A 20,478-nucleotide genomic window follows, 5' to 3' on the forward strand; every position below is an offset into this window, starting at 1 on the left:
GGCCGGGAGGGAAGCGGCACGCCGGGGATCCGCTCCGCAGCCACCCCGGGGCAGGTGCACTCCCGCCGCCTCGGGGGTCCCCCCTCGGGTACCGAGGATTGATACCGGTAGCAGCTTTGGGTGCTGTTTGGGCGCAGCTCCGTGGGGTGATAAAGCACAACCGATTGTAAATCGGTGCTGGAGGATCCCTTGGGGCACGAACAGCGGGGAGAGGCATCGCCCCGGGACGGGCAGCACCGGGCTGATGCGTGTCCTGGCCAGGATCTGTGGGAGGTTGCCCTCAGCCCCCTCATTCCCCCTGCCATCTCAGCGAGACACCTTTTTTTTAAAACAAACAAACAAAAACCTGTACGAAAGTGGGTTTTAGTAGGAATTGTCAGACAGTTGTCCCACACCACCCCAGAGCCAACTGCATGTCAACCCCGGGTGCAGCTACCCCTGCTCTTTGAGAAAGCGCAGGTACGGCGTGTGCCCCTCCTGCTGCCAGGCACTCGGGCAGATGGGCAGCTATGGATTATATTAAGAATATTTAATGGATACAGCTCTAGGCAATTGTCACCAGCTAAAAAAACAGAGTTCCAGGGAGAGCAAGAGGGAGGATGAACCACATCTTCAGCAGCAGCACAAGGCAGAGGCTTGACATTTCTGTAACAGCAGCAAATTTGTGTGTTGATTGGAGACGTATAATTGTCTTCCCAGGGAGATGGTAAGTGGCTGTGGCTCCCTGCCTCTCAGCCAAGCCGAATTGCACTGCGCTCTCACTGCTACACGGTTTTGCTTTTGCAGAGTTGTCCTTGGGCAGCAAGAGGGGAGCCCTGGCCCGCTACACTCCTGCAGCACCACAGCTCTGGCATCCCACTCCTGGGGCAGTTTTTGTGCAGAATTAGGTGGGAGGTGGGTTGGTTCATGATCGGAAAACCCTGTGTCCCTTCCAGACCGCTGGACCCACCAGAGATAAAGTTGGGGGTATCCAATGTCTGAGGCAGCAGTTTTACATATAGCCTTTAGCAAACCTGATTTCCAGCACTGCGAGCAGAACAACACGGGTAAAGCAGGTGAAAAAGTGAAGTGGGCTCCAGCCTGGTGACTCGTTTCTAGTCTGATGGGAATGACTTCAGCTGCTACCTGGAGTTGTGGCGCAGCCAGCACAGGGTGGGCTGAAAAAGGACCCAGCTCTGCCGCCTGCGTGGCCCCACAGCCGGCCCGCGTGGGAGCTGGGGGGTGCTGGGGGTGGACACACATGCCTTTCCTTTAAAGGAGATACAGCCACTGACCTCTGCCACCCTGTGGGAGTGACCCTGGCAGGAGCTGGCTGTGCTCCCCATCCAGCCTGCACTGGCTGCACAGCCTGGTGCCACCAGCCAGCTCCTCTCCAGTGGGGAGGGCGCGTGGGTGCTGGTGTGGGGCTGTGGGGTGATGCAGCTGCAAGTAGCAGCTCTCCCACCTCCCTGGCCAACGCATCGCTATGCTAGCCAGCCCCTGGGACTGCTGGCCAGTGGGCTGGTTTGTAGCCAGAACTGGTGACATCCAGTGAGCCAAGCAGAGCTAGGACAGGTCATGAAGACCAGAGGAACCTTGCACTACCCCAGAGCAGGGGAACAAGCAGGAACAGAGCTGCTCTTGCCCTGCAGCAGGCAGGGGATGCCCCCTCTGCCTGCCAGGAGCTACTTGAAGGTCTGACTTTGCTTCTGCTTGGCCCCAGTTTAGCCCTTGCTGCTGTGAACTCCCTTCCCTGGGGAAGCAGGCAAGCTGTGTACCCTCCAGTGAGCAGCACTCTGCCTGGCTGCACCCGGATTCATGTCTGTACCTCTGTAACCACAGCACGTGAGATCACACTGCAGGGTGCTGTGCAGCAGGACAAGTTTTCAGCGTGTGTGCAACAGCCTCTCTCGTCTCCTGGGGCAGGAGGACCCGCCAGGTGTTACAGCTTTGGTACGTTACATACTTGATAAGCTGTCCCTCCCTGGTGCGCTGTGCTGCGGTGGGGAAGGAGGGATGGAGGGATGTGTCTGGGATGGAGGAGGTCTGTGATGGTTCTTCATTCTCTCCATGGTGAGAGACCAACCCTGTGATGGCTCTGTCTCCTGCACAGAAGTGTTGGTGATCCCTGGTAGCTGGTTGTCCCCATGCCCCGAGGACAGAGCTGGTGGCTGAAGTCCTGTCGCAGAGCACTCGGAACGCTGAGCCTGAACTGGTCTGGATAAGGACCAGGGGTGTGATGTTTTACAGAGGGCACGTGGGGAGCAGCAGGAGGGATGGATGCTGGTGAACATGGGGTGTCCTTCGCTCTGCCATTCCCTGTGCAAGGGGGCACAGAGGTGATGGGCTAGCGGCCAGGGACCTGTCACTGCCACTTTGAGCAGCCCTCAGGGAGGCTCCGCAAAATGTCCTCCAAGTTCTTCTTGTCGGCCCGGATCTCAGCCAAGTCGCTCTCGAACGCCTGGATCTTCTCCCGCTGCCGCACTGCTTCCTGCTGCAGCAGGCTGAGCTGCCCGGCCAGGGTGCCCGGCGTGGCCAGGCGCAGCCACAGCCGCTCCAGCTCCAGCCGCCCGGCGCTCAGCACCGCCTCCACCTCTGCGGCCTGCTCCAGATTGCCTGGGCAAGGAGAGAGGACATGGACGAGAGGCAGTGTGCCGGGCAGGATTGGTTCTGGACGTGCTCCAGGGGCCCAGACCCTCGGCACCAGGCAAACTATAGGGAGCGGGTGCAGCAGGGCATGGAGGCATTGCAGCTTCCCAGTGATCACAGATAAGCAAATTGGATTGTGGCTCCAGGCAGGGCCTGGGCACATCTCTCTTACAGATGGGTGATGATTTCCACCCTTTGCAAAACTTCTCGGATGCAAGAGTCCCAGAGCACTCAGAAATGTGCCCAGATGATCGAAGCAGGAGCTGGAGCAAAACCAACCAGCAACAAGGAGTGAGCCCAGCCAAGCACATCCCTCAGCCCCAGAGGGACTGAGCCCTTGGACCAACCCTGCTCATCCTGGAGATGACAAAGGAGATCAGTGTCTCCATACCAGGCAGGAACACACACATTCAGCAAGGCCAAATTCATCCTCGAGGCATGAGCCCTCAGAAAGCTTTGCCAAGACCCTGAGCGAGCTCAGCAAAGGGGTACCCAGCTCAGCCTGGATGGCCAGTAAGCAGGAGAGCCCCAGGCCCCGACAGCCTGGCCTTTCCCTGGGACCCTGCACCTTGCTCCCACCCGGGTCTCACCTAGACTGCTCAGCAGGTTGTTCAGGCTCTCGATGTCCGAGATGAGTGAGCCCTGGGCTTCCTGGATACTTTTTGCCATCTCACTCACTGATGTCCCCACCTTCCAACACAGTGAGAAACCCAGATCAGCAACAGAGTTGACCCTTGGCTGGACAGGAGAGGGGAGGGGATCCCAAGAGCGTCTCCAAGGCATTCCCCATACAGTGGAGCTCAAAAGGCAGGTTGCTGCCAAAGCCCCTTCCAGGCTCTGGAGGGCACAGCCTGCCCGAGGGGACCCGACCCACCTGGTGTGCTTCCTCCAGATCCCTCCTGAGCTTCTCGGCCACATGCTCTTGCCGGGAGAGCTCCCTCTGGGTCTCGTTGGCATGTGTGGCAAGCTGTCTGACGTGCTTGCGGGCCCGCTTGCTCTCCTGCAGCATAGCCTGTGCCCTCTGCAAAGAGATGGAGATGGGGACAGTCACCTGGGGATGCTCAGGGGGACTGCGGCTGGCTTCTAGGCTGGAGCCCTGGTTGGGTGCATCCCCCTGGTCTGCAAGCAGACAAAGGTGGGCTGTGCTGGGTGGGCAGCAGAAGCTCTGTCTGGGAGCTCTGCAGCCCTGCCTGCAACAGCCTGGGCTCTGCCTGTGACAGCTGCCAGCCCAGCTATGCCCTGCAGCCTGGCGCGGGATCCCCACACCCCACATCCCTCCACTCGGACCTTGGCGCTCTCCCCAGAGACTCGCTCAGCCTCCCTGGCTGTCCTCTGAGCTGCAGTGGAGATGGACAAGGAGTTTCCCAGCGTCTTCTCTGCCTGTTTAATCTTCCTCTGGGCCTCCACCATCGTCCTGTCCCGTACAAGTGCCATCTTCCTGCTCAGGGCAGCCTGGCCCTTCCGATGCCCCAGCACCTTCTTCATGCCTGCAGGGACAATCCAGCTGTCACCAAACAGTCCCTTTCTCCCCTTGGCACACAGAGCCAGCATGGTGAGAGCTGAACTGTGGCTGGAGATGCTCTGGCCAGTGCCTTTTACCTTCCAGGCTAGCCAGGAGGGACTCTGCATCGGAGAGCACAGCTTTTCCATGTGAGACAGCCGAGGTGGCTGTGCTGTGGGCAGAGCCAGCCCGGTCCTGCAGCTGGGGAGAAGAGTGAAGCTGGGGAGGGTGTGAAGAGCTGCACCCAGCTGGGAAATGTGAGTCCTAGCCTGCTCCTGCTTGGCAGGTGAGCTTCTTGGGAGATCTGGGAGCCCAAGGAGAGATGTCTCCCAAAACATCCACCCCCAACCCCCTGGCTGCAGGCATGGCCCCTGTGGCCACTGGAGCAGCAGGGATGGGGCTCACCCCCCCACTATGCCCCAGGTGGGAGGCAGGAGAGGGATGCGCCCAGCATGCCCACAGCTCCAGCTGGAACAGCAGGTCCCCATCATCTGTTTTGCAGGGACACCCCACGCAATCGAGCAGGGATTACCTGCTCGAAGCCATGAGTCTTCTGCAGTTCCTGGCGCAATCCGGCTGCCAGAGCACGGGACGCCTCGACAGCCTGCTGAGCCGACGGCTCCTGTGCCTCTGCTGCCCGCTCCAGCGCTGCCACGTCCTGTGCCAGGGCTCCAGCCTGCGCCGGCAGTGCCTGCGGCGGGGTCAGGGGTGCTGAAGGCTCCATGATTGCATCTCCCAGCCTGGGAGGCAGCGCTGCCCAGTGGGCAACGCAGGGGGTAGGGCTGCAAGCAGGAGCCTTAGCTCGGACGCTGCTCACCTGCCCCAGTGCAGCCACCTGCAGAAGTTTCTCGGGCATGTCTGCCTTTGCCTGCTGCACAGCTGCGAAAGCTCTCCCGGCCTCCACTGCCACCTCCGCCACGCCAGCGCCCAGCTCCTCCCGCGCTCGCTGCATTTCCTCGTACCTACGTGGACAGGACGTCGCTGTCACCCAGGGCCCTCTGGTCCATTGAAAGATGGAGATGACACTTTGAGACCTGGCCCCGACACGGATGTAGGGGGGAACATTGGGGGATTTCCCTGAAACACCCCCAGCACAGAGCGCCCTTGCTTTCTGCTTTGCAATGCTGCAGTGCAATGAGTTTGAAAGGACTCAGCATGACCCTGTTGGGCAGATGCCAATCACCGTGACTGAGTCGTGTAACAGGGACCTGGCCAGAGGCAAGGGGCTGTGGTGCCCTGCCAGCCCGCCTTGCTGCCAGCCCCTCACCTGGCCTCCAGCTCGCGCTGCACATCCCACATCGTGTTCCCCTTCAGCAGGCTCTGCAGGAGCTCGGAGCTGGCTTTGGAGGCACGCAGCGCTCTCCTGACCACCGCCTCCACCTGCACCATGACATCCTCGTGGCTGCAGGGACAAGGACACCCAGAGCGATGATGTTAGGATGGGCCTCCTCGGAAGGAGCAGCCATCCTGCACCCCGAGCTGGGCAGGCAGCCTCCTCTGCCTGTGCACACTGGGATCAGACTCGCAGGAGTACCTCTGGGCTAGTGCCCGTGCTTCCAGTGCCCGGCGGCTCCAATTCGTGGGCTGCTGAGGGATTTCCTGGGGAATCTCCTTCAAACACAAACAGCAGCAGTGAGACCCCAGTGAGGAGCAGAGACCCCCAGACCCCAGCACAAACAAGAACCTCCAGAAGGGCTGGAGTAGGTTTGCAAATGGGGGTGAACAATGGGAAATAGCTCCTCTTGACTCAGCTGCAAGCAGGGATATACCCAAGTGCATCCCAGGCTTTCCCACTCACCCACGGTACTGGTCACATCCCACCCCACTAGTCCTGCACATCCCACTGCCCCCCAGGATGGCCACAAGCCCCCACAGGAGCCTGGGGCCAGTGGGAGCCCGCACCGTGGTAGCCAGGGTGTCTGCAGCGTGCAGGATCTCCCGCTGCGCCGTCTGCAGCACGGTCCCAATCTCTGACAGCAGGGTGCAGGTCTTGGGGGGTCCGTGGCTCGAGCAGCTGGTGGCCCTGCTGACATTGCTGAGATGGCCCCGCGCGGTGCCCAGCGCCCCTGCCAGCCGCCCCACCTGTGCCAAGAGGGTGGCCCGGGCACCTGTGGGCAGCACAGGCAGCTGCTTGTTGCCCACAGAGGTGCTCGGGGCTCCCCACTTGTCTGTGGGGCTGCCCCGTGTCCAAGCACCCCACCTTCTGCCTGCTAATGAAAGGAGAGAATAGTCCTTCCTGGGTGCTCAGGAGGGACCCAGGGATGGAGCACCCCAAGGGCACCCCATATGCTGATGCTCAGTCCCTGACAACGCCCATCACCATCTGCTCCAAAACCTGCAAGCGTCCCTGTGGTGCTCTGTCCTCCACAAAAAGGCACATCCCCCCCAGCTGCCCTCCCCTTCTCAGTCACCCCATCGCCCATGCTGCACCCTGTGGGAGCAGAGAGTCCCTGGAGGGGTGACGTGGGGCTCCCTCCATGACATTGGGAAGGGACACCCATCCCTTGTACCTTGCAGGAGGTGAGGACTGGGCAGTCCGTCTCCCCGGGGTGCATCTCCCAGCATGGGGGACTGGCCTGGGTGGGTGTCACAGCCTGGTTTTTGCAGCCATTCCTCCATCTCCTGCAGCCTGGCCTTCAGCCGGTCGGCCTGTGAGTGAGACACGGGGGGACAGTGAGGCCGCGCAGGGGCCGGGGTGCTGCACCCACCTCAGCAGGGCCCCGGTTGTACCTCATCCTTCACCAGCCCATAGCAGGCAGGACACTGCTGGCAGTGGGAGCTCAGCGGGTCGAGGAAGAAGTTGGCCTGGCACCGGTCGCACTTGTAGCCCACGAAGCCGAGGCGACAGAGGCAGGTGCTGTTCTCGTGGCACTGCGGGGTGATGGAGCCCAGTGGGGAGCAGTTGCAGGCTGCAATGGTGGCAGGGAGGTGTCACACTACGGCTGCCAGCACTGGTTTAGGGATCGAGGCGCCGTCCCCATCCCCGTTACCTCGGCAGCCCCTGGCAGAGAAGCCAAAGAAGCCGTGGTGGCATCGGTCACATTGCTTCCCCGTGACGCCGGGCTGGCAGGAGCACTGCCCCGTCAGTGCGTGGCACCCGCTGTCTTGTGACCCCGTGGGGTGGCACTCGCAGCTGGCACCGAGAGTGGAGGGGAATGAGCGAGCACCGGGAGCAAAGAGCAGAGGCTAGGGCTGGGGATGCAGAGTCACACCTGTCCCCTCGCAGCCCCACGCCCTGCCCCACATACCTCTTGCACCCCACGGCGGGCTGCAGGCCATAGTAGCCAGGCTGGCAGAGCCCACAGGCTCTGCCCGTCACGTGCGGGAGGCAGTGGCACTGGCCCGTGCTGGGATCACAGCCCCCCAGCCCTGGGGCTGAGCCGTCGGGGTTGCAATCACAAGCTATGGGAGACAAAATACCAGTTACATCCCAGCACGGGGCTGGCAGGTGGGACAGTGGGAATGGAGCACTGGGGCTGAGCCCCACCACAATGTGGATGCCATGTCCCCCCCCTCAAAGAGAGCTCCGAGAGGCTGAGCCCCCACAGACCAGGATATCACAGCAGTGGAGGAAGAGGACAAAGGCCATTCCTGAGCATTTGGGGGCCAACCTGGACCATCAGTCAGTCCCTGAACACACTGGCCATCCCCTTTCCACCCACTGCTGGGAGGGTTTTGGCTGCAGTGGGACCCAGGGGAGCAGGGCCACCCCCCGGGGCCATACGTACGTGCACACTTCCCAGCAGGGTTGGGAGCCAGCGCGTCCCCGTAGAAGCCCGGCTGACACCTCTCGCAGTGCTCGCCTGTCGTGTTGTACAGGCAGCGCAGGCACCGGCCAGACACGGGGTCACAGTTCCCCACGGCATTGAGATCCACGTTCCCGTGACACTGGCAGGGGATGCAGGGACTCACAGGGCCTCTCTGCCCCAGGGGGTCCCCAAAAAATCCATCGTCACAGAGCTCGCAGCGTTTTCCTGGGGAAGGTGAAAAGGTGGGGAGGGTCTGGCCATGCCGGTGCTGCCCCCAGCCCCCTCGCCTGCCCACCCCCAGCCTCACCTCTCTGCCCTGGGGGGCAGTGGGTGCAGACCACCTCCCCACTGCCAGGCACCTCGGTACAGGGCGAGCGGCCGGGGCAGGGGCACGGCTTGCAGTCATCAAAGCGCCCTACGAAGGGGTTGCCATAAAACCCGGGGCTGCAGCGCTCACAGGAGGGACCTTCTGTGTTGTGCAAGCACTGGCAGTACCCTGCAAGGAGGAAAATGGGGCTGAAGGTCTGCAAAAACCCAGCCCCAAATAACAGCAGGGACCACGGGAGGGATGGAGAGCCAAGTGTGGAACGGGGCACACTGTGGGTGCCGAGAGGGATGCATAACTCCAGCCAAGGGATCACGCTGGAATTGCACATCCCCAACCAGAACTCGGAACATTTTTCCCTCCCTGCTTCATCCTTGCTCAAGGAAGAATGTTTTGGAGAGGACACAGGGCCCCAGCACCAGCCCCGTGCTCCCCTGCAGCGTGGGGACGAGGCAGCGCTGGCGCGCACAGGCAGCACCATCAACGTGCACGGAGTCTCTCGGTGCCATTGATAATCGACAACACATTTCTCAGCGACGAGGCGCATCGTTTCCAGCCTGTCATGGAAAACACAAGCAGCCAGCCGGCACTCAGCGGGGAGCGAGCGTCTCCTCGCGAGCCGAGCCAGTGAGTCACGGCCTTCCAAAATCAGCTGAGAGGAGGAGGAGGAGGAGGAGGAGGAGGAGGAAGGATGCTCAAGGAACCCCCCACCTCCAGGCAGATGCTTGACTGGAGCGAGAGAAGGAGCCAGGGGGAGGATTTTTCCCTGTAATTCGTGGAGTTGGGTTGCACAGAGGGGAACAGGCATTTTTCCATTTTCCCCACATCCAGGCAGAGCTGGACAATGGAAAAGAAAGGAAAAGTGGGTGGCAGGAAGGAGTGGAAAAATAAACAAAAGGAAGCATGATGCAGGCTGGCTGGGGCTGGCAGTGCAGGGCCGGGACATCAAAAGCCTGGCTGCGTCCCTGGGATTGTGCAGTCGGCAGCGCCAGCCTGGCTCTGTGAGACGAGGGGCGAGTTTGCAGAGCTGCTGCCGCGTTTCTGCTGGCAGGGCAGGGCACTGGCTGAGCACAGCGCCTCTTCCAGCCCTTTCCATCCCAGCCATACACTACTGCTGCTCCTCACCGCGGGGAGCCGGCCAGCGAGGAGCCCCAGGAGCTCTGTCAGGGTACCAAAAGCATCATCTTATATCCAAGCTCTTCTCAGCACGGATCAAAGCTGCTGCTTTCTGCAGGGATGGATGGGGAGCAAGGCAGTGTCTCACAAGCCTCTCGCGGCTCCAATCTGTCTTTCCCCAGGGCTGACAGCAGCGAGGCTGGTGCTGCATTCACGCAGCCACCTCAAGCTCAGGGGCAGTGGTTTGCAATCCTGCCCCCCTTCCCTGACTGAAGCCATCCAGACACTTTGCCTGGCAGGAGAGGGGAGAGCCAACACCCTGAAAACTGCTCCAGTCACACCCATGCTGCCCTGAAGACTTTGCTTTTGCTTTTTCCTCCCTTCAAGCCACAGTCCCTGCTGCCATCTTGCACCTCTGAGCGGGATCTGGAGGCAGAGCAGGGCTTGGGCTGGCAGCATGAGAGCTGGCTCCTCTGGTGCCTTCCTGCAAGCTGGCACTGCTGTATTTTCCTGCTCTTTTACTTGTTTCTCTGCTCAGATTCACTCCCAGTTTGTAGACACCAGGGCTGTGTCCAGTCCTGCTCCTCAGCCAGTGATGCTGCCTGCAAGACCTGTCCTGGCAAAACCCTCTGCCTCTCTCCTGCCTCCTCACTCCCCTGAGGACCAGGACTCTTCCTTTCTCCTCCTTTAAGGTCATAAAGTACCATGAAAGATGCCTCTCATTATAAATTACCACCATTATCGCACTTCATTAATTATCTCTGACTTTGCAGTTATGAACCCAGTCCCTACAACCAGCCAAGCAATTCAACTTCCAAGTTTTGGGTACCGCAACCTCACAGATGGTTTCCAACATCTGCCAGAAACAAGCAAATGTGGATTTGTCACCCATGCATGGAGTGACGGGGCAAGTGGAGGGGCCGGGGGGTACACACCTGAGAGGGGGTGACAGTCCCCATGCTGGTTGCAGGCGCAGGGCACACAGCGGACGAAGGGGCCGCCGAAGGGGATCTCCCTCTTGAAGCCGGGTGCGCAGGCCTGGCAGAACTGCCCGGCGTAGCCTGGGGGACACGTGCACTCCTCCACCCAGCCCGCCCGTGTCCCCGGCCCGGGCCGAGCGGACGTGAGCTGGACCTCGCTCAGGGACAGCCTGCCTGCGAGAGGGGAGAGCGGCGTGAGAATGGGGGGGGCATGTCCCCCAGCCCTGCTCTCTCCATCCTGCTTGGAAATGCTCCTAAGAGGCATAGGACACCGCAAAGCACCTCCTGGAGAGCCACGGGGTGTTCACAGAGAGAAGCCAACCCTTGCCCCAACACACTCCTTGCAACGCCTCTCATCCCCGAGAGCCTGATGCTGCTTCGATGTCCCCAGCCCCATCCCAGCTTGGTCCCCATGGGGATGTTTGCACGGAGCCACGCACCTTGCACGGGGCTGTGGCTCACACGGAGGCGGAGGGCGGTCAGGTTGGACAGCACACGCTGGAAGCTGAAGGCTGACAGTGAAGGCTCCACACCCTCCTCTGCCTCCTGCAGCCTGTTAAAGGAGGATGTGAGGAAGGGCAGGGCCCGTCTGACAGCCACGTACCGCAGGACAGCTCCAGCTCCCCAACCGGCACGCCAGCGCAGCGATGGGGGTGCAGTTAAATCCCCGAGCGGGGCAGGGAGCGGGGCTGAGCCCCACAGCACAGGGCAGCCCAGGCAAGATCGGACACGCTCTGTCCCCAGCCCAGCCGGTGCTCCCCAAACCGCCGTGATGGGTACCTGAAGGTAACAGCCTGCTTTCCGTGCTGGGGCTGGCTTGTGCTGCTGGACATGGTGATCTCCATCCCCTCGCCCTCCAGCACCAGCTGGACCCGGAGCAAGGGCACCTCAGTCTCCATCCCTGTCCGATTCCCTTCCACTCCCAGCAGCAGGGACAGGAGCTGCCCATAACTGAGGCGCTGGTTCTGCAGAAACTTCTCTGCGAGGGAAGAGAGGAGCAAAGTCTGTAGAACATGGAGGTACCAGCTCTGCCAGGGCTGTCAGTGCAATCCTGCTCCCAACAGCATCACCAGGAGCCATGGCCAACCCCCAGAGCAGGGCCAGGTCCAACCTGCCCTCTGGGGTCCTGGTCCACCCCTCCAATCCCCCCACACCTTGTGTTATTGAAACACACTCAGTTCTGGGGGATGGAGCCCAGCACCGATGGAGCAGTGGGATGTCCCACGAGAGCACCGCGGGGTCCCCACGGCAGAGCAGAGCCCCAGGGACCCGGCATACGCGATACCTGGTGCAAGAATATCCACCGGCTCCTCTCCATCCCACTCGGTGATGATCTCCCCGTCAACCCAACGCAGAGGCAGGTCCCCGGTGCCTGGAGCTGCTGCAGCCCAGCCCTCCAGCCCTGGTGACAGCACACAGCAGCGGTGCAGGGCTGAGGGGAGCAGCGAGTCCCCACCAGCCCAGCGAGTGCAGCTTTCAGGGGCCCTGTCCTTCCTCCAGAGACTCTCCAGGGTCTTGGAAAGGGCCAGTGCTTTGTAACACCCTGCTCTGCTCAGGCTCTGGGCTCTAACATGCCAGAGAGTGGCCCTAGTCACCCCCCCAGTCTGTTTATTTTCTTAGATTTGGAGGAAATTATTATCTTTAAACTTTTGCCCCCCTGCCTGTTCTGTGGTTCCAACATTACTGTGGGCTGGAGGCGCAGGAAGCCCAGGGTGAGACAGGGTGTAACTGCACTCAGTTATTTCCTTTGGAAATCAGTTAAATTCCCCCCCCCCCCAATGCCCCAGGATGAGTTATTTCTTCCAGCCCTGGGTGCCCACAGGATGAACACTTGGAAATCCCTCCCTAGCTCTCGAACGGGCTGTGCTCGAATACCAAATCATCCCAAATTTGGACCCTTTCACCCAACACAGGAAACTTCCAGCTGATCCAGCTCAACTGCAGATCAGGGAGAGCTTTGGGGAGGGGGGCTTTGGGAGGGTGGGTGGCTGCATCCTGCTCCGTGCCGCTGAGCCTTTTGCAACCCAGCCCAGGGCTCTGCCAAGCCTGTCCCTAAAGGAGCAGCCCCAAACTGGCTGCATGAAGGGTGGAAAAAAGCCTCTGTTTAAAGCCTGGCTCTGTTTCAAGGCCATAGAAGACATTACAGCAGTACAGCAATTGGCAGCACGGTTTAAAGGCAATCAGGGTGAACCCGCGCCTGGACATGTTCGTATCCATCTGCTCGCTGGCGCGCACACTCGTTGGGATGCAGGGGAGGCAGAGAGCTGGGCTGCCTGTGGTGGGTGCCTGGACCCTGCTGGGGTGCAGGTGGGGTTCCTGGTGAGCGGGGGCTGTGGGGGGAGCTGCGGTGTGCCCGCAGCCAGGGCTGCACACGTCGGGTGGGATGGCAGGGTTTCCCTGAGCATTCCGCACACATCCCGTCCTGCCACGCACAGCCCTGGCCACAGCTGGGCAAGAGCATCCCATCCCGCTCTCCCAGCCCCTGAAGATGGGGACAGGAGGGAATAAGGGGGAAAGTTCCCACCAGGATCCATCCTTTTAGTTTTTATCTTTGTGAGCTGATTTTTAGTGCTCCTGCAAGTCCCTGGTGTGGTGGGATGGCTGTGCCTGGCCCTGCAGCCCTTCCTGAGACATGCACAGCCCCAGGAACAGGTCAGGATGCCATGGGGAACCAGGGAGAGCCCGTCCCCACAGAGCTGGGGGCAGAAGCAGAGGTTTAACAACAAAATAAGAGCAAGCCAGAGAAAACACCCTCCAACCAGTTAGCCCCAAAGGGAGGATGCTCAGCCCCAGCTTCCCCAAACTGCCAGAGTTTTTTGGATGGAGATGGTGCAGCCGTGCCCCGTTTCACCCAGAGCTGGGAAGTTGGTACCTTGGGTGAAGCTGGAGTGGATGTTGGTCACCTCGTAGCCATCTGCTGCCATGCAGGCGGTAGAGTGGCCGTAGCAGAAGCAGCTGGTGCAGCCAGCGGGGTTGTGGGGCTGCAGGTTGAACCAGCCCAGCTGGCACCTGGGCACAGGGAGGAAACAGGAGCAGGTAGCACAGGGCAGGCAGAGCCACAGGGGACCACAGCAGCATCCTAGGAGGAACACTGCTGGCATCTCCGAGTGTGCCCAGTCCCAGGGGCCCAGAGGGGTGCAGCCCCACGGCCGTGCCAGCCAGCCAGGGTCTCTGCAGGGGGTCACCCTGCAGGATTCCCATCACAAAGCCCCTGTGAGGGGTCGTGTGTAGGTGCTGGGGAAGCAGCAATGTCCCACAGAAGTGAAGACGCCTGCTCTGCACCGACCAATGAGCCTTAGCTCTGATTCCAGAGGGGTCAGGACATTGCTGGAAAGAGGACAGTGGTCCCATCCCCATCCCAGGGCTGTGGTGCTTACCTGTTGCACAAGTGCCCCTCCACCCTCTCCTTGCAGGTGCAGTGCCCCGTGTTGGGGTCACAGGTGCCCACGCTGCCCGTGGGGTTGCAGGCACAGGGTCTGGATGGGGTGAGACCAAGGCATGAGATGAGCCCCAATCCCATCCCGCTACTCTTACCCAGGGCCAGGCTCCTCCTCACCTGCAGCCGCCTTCGCTGAGGCTGTGGTAGCCATCCTTGCAGCGCTCGCACTTCCAGCCCGTCACATTGGCTTTGCAGAGGCAGGTCCCCGAGTCATCGCACTGGGGCTGCAGGGAGCCTGCGGGGACCCCGGCCAGCCCTGAGGCTCAACCCCAGCCAGGGTGAGACACAGCGCGGAGGGAGATGGGGAAACCCCAGGCAAGGGAGAACCAACCAAAGCCATCCCTCCCAGCCAAGCCCCGGCTCAGGTAGGGGCTTTGCAGCCAGAGCCCAGCTTGGCATGGCCCCACGCACCTGCGGGGTGGCAGTGGCAGGGCTGGCAGGCTGCCCGCTGGTCCCAGCGGTAGTGGTTCTGCCGGCAGCGCTCGCAGTGGGGCCCGGCCGTGTTGTCGCGGCAGTTGCGGCAGCGGCCCCCGTGCCCGCTGCGGCGGTACAGCTCCTGGTCGTAGAAACACTCCTCTGAGCGGCCGCTGCAGTTGCAAGCTGGGGGGAAGGCAGGAGGGCTGGTCGGCACCTGGGGGGCACAGGGCTCACCCAGGGGTTAAAGCAACTCCCTTTGGGGTTGGATGAGCCGGAGGGGCTGCTTGGCTCAGCAGCACAGAGGTGGGTGCAGCACGGTTCATGGAGCAGCTGCCTGCACTCATGGCATAAGGAAATGTTGGGGAATCCTCAGGGTGATGCTGTGAAGGGGTGTCCTGGGGTGCAAATCCTCCCTCCCTGCCCAGAGCAGCCTTACAAAATGAAACAGGCGCTTTCTGCCCGTGCAGGAAGGGCAGAAGCTGCCAGATGAGCCAACGTGGCACCACCGCAGCCGGCTGGGGCTGGTCACACACCGTGGCCACCGAGCCAGCCCGGGAGATACTCACGGAGACACTCGTTGGCGGCCTCAGCGGTGCCGCGAGCCCAGGGCCGGTCCTGGTAGAAGGGCTGGCAGCGCTCGCAGTCGGTGCCGGCCGTGTTGTGCTGGCACACGCAGACCAGCTGCCCGGCCTCGTCCGGGGCGCACTCGCTAGCGTGGCCGTTGCATTTGCACCTGCAGCGAGACCCCGGCGTGGGGACGACCCGTTCTGAGCAGCGGGGTGGGCAGCAGCCGGCAGCGGGACGGTGCCCAGGCTGTGCGGCGTGTGGCCGTGGGGCGAGGAATGGGGCAGAAAGCGGCTTGGGCTGTGCTGGTGCGGAGGCCACCACCGTGTCCCCGAGGCACAGCTGGGATGTCACATGCTGAGGGTGGCCTGTGCGAGATACTAACCAGCTCCAGCTGCTGGGGCTGGGGGGTGAGATGAGCCCCGACCCCTCTGTCTGGGGGAGACTTCCCACTCCTCCCAGCCAGGGAGGGGCATGTGCAGCACAGCCCGTGGGCAGCCCCCAGTGGGTGCCACCGACCTCTCCATCCCACATCAGCTCTCCCAGCCCCCCAGCAGCCCCTCTGGCTCCTCAGGCTGTGGCCATGCTGACTCCAAGCTCCTCCACCAGCCTCTGTGCCCTCAGGGCATCTCCCCACTGGCACCCCAGGACACATCTTTTGCTGCGCCCAGGGACCAAGCAGGGCCACAGGAAGAACAACGCAAACCCCAGTGCCAATAAAAGCCACTGGGCTGGGAGGAGGCAAAGCAAATACAGCTGGTGGCAAATAAGAATCACAGAATCATCAAGGTTGGAAAAGACCTTGAAGATCATCTAGTCCAACCATTAACCTCACACTGACAGTTCCTGACTACACCATAAACCTAAGTGCTATGTTAACCTGACTCTTAAACACCTCCAGGGATGGGGTCTCCATCCAATAGAGAGAGCTTGTGGGGAAAAGACCCCTATTCTCCATCACTGGAAGGTCTCCATGTTTCATCACCCATCTCTGCACCACCAGCTCAGGTTTACAGATGCAGAAAGCCACATTGGAGCAGTTTGACCCCAAAACACAATTCAAACAAGACTGAGGTGGGGAGCAACTTCCCCACATCGCAGCTCCACGGGCCCAGGAAGGTCCTCCCACTCCTGACCTCACCCCGTTCTGGCTGCCTCTCACCTGCCACCAACGGAGAAGTCAGAGATGGCGTAGTAATATGACTGCAGCACCTTGGGGTCCTTGAAGATGTCATCCCCGAACGTGTTGAGCCGGTTCAAGGAGATGAGCAGGTCAGTGACGGTCACCCACTCCTGCCGAGGACACAGGGAAGGCACCTTGGCCAGGGGTCTGGGCCACCAGCTCCCCACCCCAACCGGGACACATCCTGCACCTTTTCTTACAAGGATGCAGGGCACCACAGGCACTTTTACCCTGGGTGGCTGCATTAGTGCACCCAGTCCTGGGAAACCACGCACCCACCCCACTCCCACCCCAGCAGCACCTGCAGCGCTGGGCTCCCATCAAAATTGTAAGCGCTGGGCCGTCCCTCGAGGGTGGAGAAGGCCACGTTGCCCCCGCTCAGTGGGGAGATGTCGCTGAATTCATCGGTGCAGAAGGCCACCTGCTCATCCTCCCCCGGGCGCAGGTAGTGCCGCTGCCGCTTCCCGTAGGTCTTCTCGCAGGATGCGCTGTAGTACTGGAACGGCACCCAGGGCCCCTCGGCGCGGCTGCGCTTGTAGATGGCGAAGCTCTCGGGGCGGCTGGTGTGAAACTTCAGCCGCACGTAGGTGATCTCATAGGCTTTGCCTGGGGACAGACCCGCCACGCCATCACCCTCCAGCAACCCAAGCCCCGTCCAGTTGCAAACTGGCTCTTGCCCCAGTGCAACCACTCACCCACTGCACGGATGCACCAGGAGGGTTGCACGGGCAAGGAGCAAAGCCAGGCTCTAACCAGCAGCTGGCGGAGGGGAAGACCCAGGCCCACAGCACTGAGTCACATCCCCAGGACACAGGGATGGAGAGGTGGAAAAGATCAAGCTCGGTCCCTTCCCAGGGAGCTGCATGCTGGGACCCAGCATTGCTGCTGTCTTTGCAGGGATGAAGACAAAGAGAGGCCACCAATCCCCAGGGCGGCCGACACAGCTCTGAAAGTGCTTGAAAGAATTAGCAAAAGGGGGAAAAGAAAACACCAAAGTGAACATCAGAACCGCTTAATTGCCAGAGATGAAGGGCCAGCTCAAAGACTGGATTGCTCCATAACAGCACCGCTCCTGACAGCACAAAACAATTAGCTGCAAGGTTTTGGCTTTATTTGAAAAGATAATGAGTTGGGAATGTTAGAGGGGTTATTCTGGGACTAGGAAAACAAGACTTTAATTGGGCCCATATGAATACTGTCGCATATGTGCTGCGACTTTGCTGCGGGGGAGCTGAGGCAGCCTGGCTACCGGCACTGGGAAAAGCAGCTGCCTCCCATCAGGGACGTGGGGAGCACCCGGCCAAGCGCCCGGGGTGGGGGCCAGGCCCACTCACAGCCCACCCAGAGGTGACAAGGGCTGAGAAGGGGCTTCAACCGGGCTGTCCCACAGCCGCCACGTTCCCCTGTGCCTCTTGCTCAGCTCACCTCATTTTGGGACCCCTTCGCGCTGGCGACAGTGGGGGTGCCCCTGCCCTGCACCCCGCTGCAGGCAGAACGCCCGGTGGATGCCGGTTCCCAGACAGCACGGTCCCAGAGGGGGGTGGCTACCAAAACAGCAAGGTCGAGGCTGTGGCCTCCTGGAGCAGTTTCCTCTGGGAGAGGAAGGGAGCTCGGCGCTGTGTCAATAAACAGCCCCTTGGCCCAAGCGGCCCTGCGTGAGGGGAGGGGGTGCCTGGACTGGGGCAGCCCCACCTTGGTGCCTCTGCTGGGGTGGAGGAGAGTCGCTGCCCCGGGGAATCATCCTGAGGGAGCGCGTGTTTTTCCCAGACAGGCATTTTAATCAGCCAAATTCTGCTCAGAAAAAAAAAATCTGGGCTTGTTGTCTCCCCTTTCCTGCTTGGGAAGGTGTGACGTGTCCCAAAGCTGGGCGTGCTGCGGGATAGGGATGCTGGGAGGGTGCACGGGCAGCTGAGGGTGACAGCCCCAGGACCCCTGGGTGCTCTCCCAGCTGTGCTGTCCTCTGAGACAAGCATTCACCCGCCTCCCGCAGAGCCCAGAGTACAGCTCGGGCTGCACCAGGGGCCCCAGGTGGAGGATTTTGGAGAAGAGAGAGGAGTGTGCAGGGATGGTGACATCACCTACATCTCCCCAGCCACCTCTGGCAACCCTGAACCTCAGCCACGGGAGCCTGCCACAGGCTTGCAGCCCATAGGAAAGTCAGATTCACAGACGCAGATACTGCCCGATCTAGACACTCGCCGCTGGCATTCAGAGAGCCACCCGAGGAGCCCTGGTGCCTGTTGCCTTTGCAAGTGGATATTTTGGGTTCCTCCCTGGTGTCTGACAGGGTAAATGCAATGGCCACGGGTGCTCAGGATCATTGATCCACTCCGAGTCCGAAGCATGTTAATGGCATGGCTGAAACCTCGCAGAGAAGAGAGATTTAAAGGAGGATAATCTAATTAATGCCAATCAACAGCATGCAGGTAAACACAGGTCTTGTCCAACTCATTTGATATCTTATTTAATAAGCTCCCCAGGTAACCACGCTGGAGAACCTACAAGATGTCTGACTCAGGACTGAGAAAGAGGAGCAGGCTGGCAGGGACACGCTACGTGTGTTAAAAACCCCATTACTCAGCAGAGCTCACAAGCGAGGACTCATCCTGGGTCATGTCCTGGGGGGCTGCAGGGGCCAGTTGGGCTTTTCCTCTATAACTTAAGTGAAAGCATTAAGGTAGCAATAAAAAGGTGTGCAGCTGGGATGAGAATGCGGCCCAGTGGCTATGGAAAAGGTCAGACAGCAATGTGCCGGGCACCACAATGGCACTTTTTAGCGTGGCAAGATATATGAGCCAGGCAGAAAGGGGGATATTTGCTGAGGGATGCTCTGGTTCGGGCACGCAGGGACCGGGGCTGAAGATGATCTCGGTGCAGTGTTATGGCCTTGGATGTGCTAATGGGAGACCGACGCAGCAGGGTGGTCACAGGGAACGGACAAGGCTCCACTGGAAATCCGAGTGTGGGGTCTGCAGAGGGGCCGGGGAAAAGCCCGAAGACAGACAAGAGACTGGGAAAGCAGCCCCGAGGCTTGAGGAGCTTGTGCTGGGGCGAGGGGCTGCTGCACACCGAGGCATGCCGGAGCCTGCACGTATCCATGTGCCGAGCTGGGACCAGTGGCCACAAACTCGCCTGGCAGCGTCTTGCTCCGCCACACGGGTGGCATTGGGGTTGTTTATGCCTCGGGTCAAACACAAATGATTTGGGGGCAATATGACAGCGTGCCTCAGACGGGCAAGAGGCTGGCAGATGCCCTCCCGTGGGGCTGGCGGGAGCGGCAGCAGGGAGTGGGGATGGCAGGCTCCTCCGGCACTGCTTCTCATGCCCGGTGGGGAGTCCAGCCCCAGTCCGGGGTCGAGGACCAGATGTCTGCCCGCTCGCAGGGGGCTGGGAAAGCAGCGACCTCTGCACAGCTGGGCAGCTCCCGCAGGCACAGACCCTCCGCTGTCACCCCGACCCCAGCTGCCAGGTCCCACCAGCACGGCTCCGTGCAGCACCAGTGCTCAGCTGTCCCCTTACATGCTCCGCAGCCCCTCCGCTACCCCCCTTCGGCATGCAGATGGCAGGAGACTGCAGAGAATGAAGATTTTACAGTGCTGCCCAATAGACTGGATAGTTTAGATGGCAGGAAAAATGTTAAAAAAGCTTTTTAAAATGCCAGGCATGCCCCATGGGTTTAAGTACCCTCTAAGCGGGTGGTTTGCACATTTTTATGTATTTATGTATTTAAAACATAGAGGGTTGGATCCCAGCTGGGGCTGCACAGCATGTGCAGAGATCTGCCCCCCACACTGAGACACGCCAGGCATCCTCAGCACAGGGGGGAAACGGCACGGGCTTGGCACCCACAGTGCCCCCCCCTCCGTGGGCAAGGCTCTGCCGGTGGGTGGCGGGGGGTAGGGACCCGCCTGCCTCCTGCTCTGCAAAATTGCATAATCGGTACAAAGCAGCCTCGGGCGAACGGGAGAGCAGCCCCCCCGGCACGCTGGCCGGGAAGCAGCACAGGCGGGCACTGGTATCCTCACCCCGCAAAGGACCGGGGCTTGGCTGCTGGACGGGGCAGACCCTCCCCAGGTCCCTTCAGTGATCTACCCTTTGCAGAGGGCTTCCCCCCTCTTTGCACCCTCTAAAAGCCCTGGAGAGGGTCCTGTCTTTAACCCAAAACTGGCACCAAGAGCTACGGGATGCAGGAGCACCCACCCCCCTCATCTCTGCACCCAGACCTCGAACACACCATCGGTTTCCCTCGCCGGCAGCGCAGGGGGGGTCCTGCCAGCACTTACCCAGGTGGAGGGTGATGTTGACGGAGTTGGGGTGCTGGATGCCAAAGGCCATGGACTGGCTTTGCCACCAAGTGCTGTCCTCCTGGCTGTGGAAGTCCGTGAGGAAGGAGGCGTTGTGGTGGTGCCGGGGGTCGGCGGCATCGCAGCGGTGGCACAGGGCGCTGGCGTGGCGAGCGCCCATCTGCAGGCAGTAGTCCTCGGGGGGTGAACCGCACGTGTTGGTGGCCTGGGCAGCCCGGCCAAAGGCAGCGTTCTCAAAGACGGGCATGCAGCGGCGGGGGGGGCCCCGGGGG

At 61.0% G+C, this 20,478-nt stretch overlaps 2 protein-coding genes across 3 annotated transcripts in view; both read right to left on the reverse strand.

Moving 5' to 3' along the window:
* Positions 1–2,554, reverse strand: part of AIF1L (allograft inflammatory factor 1 like) — a 12,089-nt gene extending 9,535 nt beyond the window's left edge. Inside the window, exons 1-2 of the mRNA XM_026860304.1 lie at positions 2,540–2,554; positions 1,888–1,891 (exon numbers count right to left, since the gene is read on the reverse strand). The gene's annotated coding sequence lies outside the window, so the exon portion shown is untranslated. The remainder of the gene's footprint in view (positions 1–1,887; positions 1,892–2,539) is intronic.
* Positions 1,888–20,472, reverse strand: LAMC3 (laminin subunit gamma 3). 2 transcript variants are annotated; one of them, XM_026860303.1, is made up of 28 exons: positions 20,186–20,472; positions 16,204–16,508; positions 15,882–16,012; positions 14,722–14,888; positions 14,150–14,338; positions 13,856–13,973; positions 13,677–13,775; positions 13,172–13,308; positions 11,585–11,701; positions 11,080–11,278; positions 10,740–10,852; positions 10,255–10,473; positions 8,186–8,374; positions 7,858–8,103; positions 7,378–7,531; positions 7,120–7,262; positions 6,860–7,038; positions 6,640–6,778; positions 6,032–6,237; positions 5,664–5,740; positions 5,397–5,531; positions 4,947–5,091; positions 4,662–4,820; positions 4,228–4,330; positions 3,916–4,115; positions 3,503–3,649; positions 3,219–3,318; positions 1,888–2,595 (listed from the first exon to the last, which is right to left on the reverse strand). In XM_026860303.1, exons 1-28 carry the CDS (start codon positions 20,451–20,453, stop codon positions 2,345–2,347), a joined length of 4,635 nt encoding a protein of 1,544 aa, XP_026716104.1. In that variant the 5' UTR covers positions 20,454–20,472; the 3' UTR covers positions 1,888–2,344. The 2 variants fall into 2 exon arrangements, with proteins under 2 accessions (XP_026716104.1, XP_026716103.1); XM_026860302.1 differs by having other exon boundaries at positions 4,662–4,823.
* Positions 20,473–20,478: the final 6 nt, after the last annotated feature.

Source organism: Athene cunicularia (genome assembly GCF_003259725.1).
Source record: "Athene cunicularia isolate RWA chromosome 17 unlocalized genomic scaffold, athCun1 chr17_part1, whole genome shotgun sequence".
NCBI lineage: Eukaryota > Metazoa > Chordata > Aves > Strigiformes > Strigidae > Athene > Athene cunicularia.

What these genes read in the sequence shown, in the direction of transcription:
- LAMC3 (XM_026860302.1), bottom strand. Translation starts at nt 20,453, where the DNA reads ATGCCCGTCTTTGAGAACGCTGCCTTTGGCCGGGCTGCCCAGGCCACC. An exon ending in CAGCGCGAGCTGGAGGCCAG is followed by an intron (nt 5,092 to 5,396) that starts GTGAGGGGCTGG and finishes CTGTCCACGTAG; the next exon opens with GTACGAGGAAATGCAGCGAG. An exon ending in ATCTGGAGGAAGCACACCAG is followed by an intron (nt 3,319 to 3,502) that starts GTGGGTCGGGTC and finishes CTGTGTTGGAAG; the next exon opens with GTGGGGACATCAGTGAGTGA.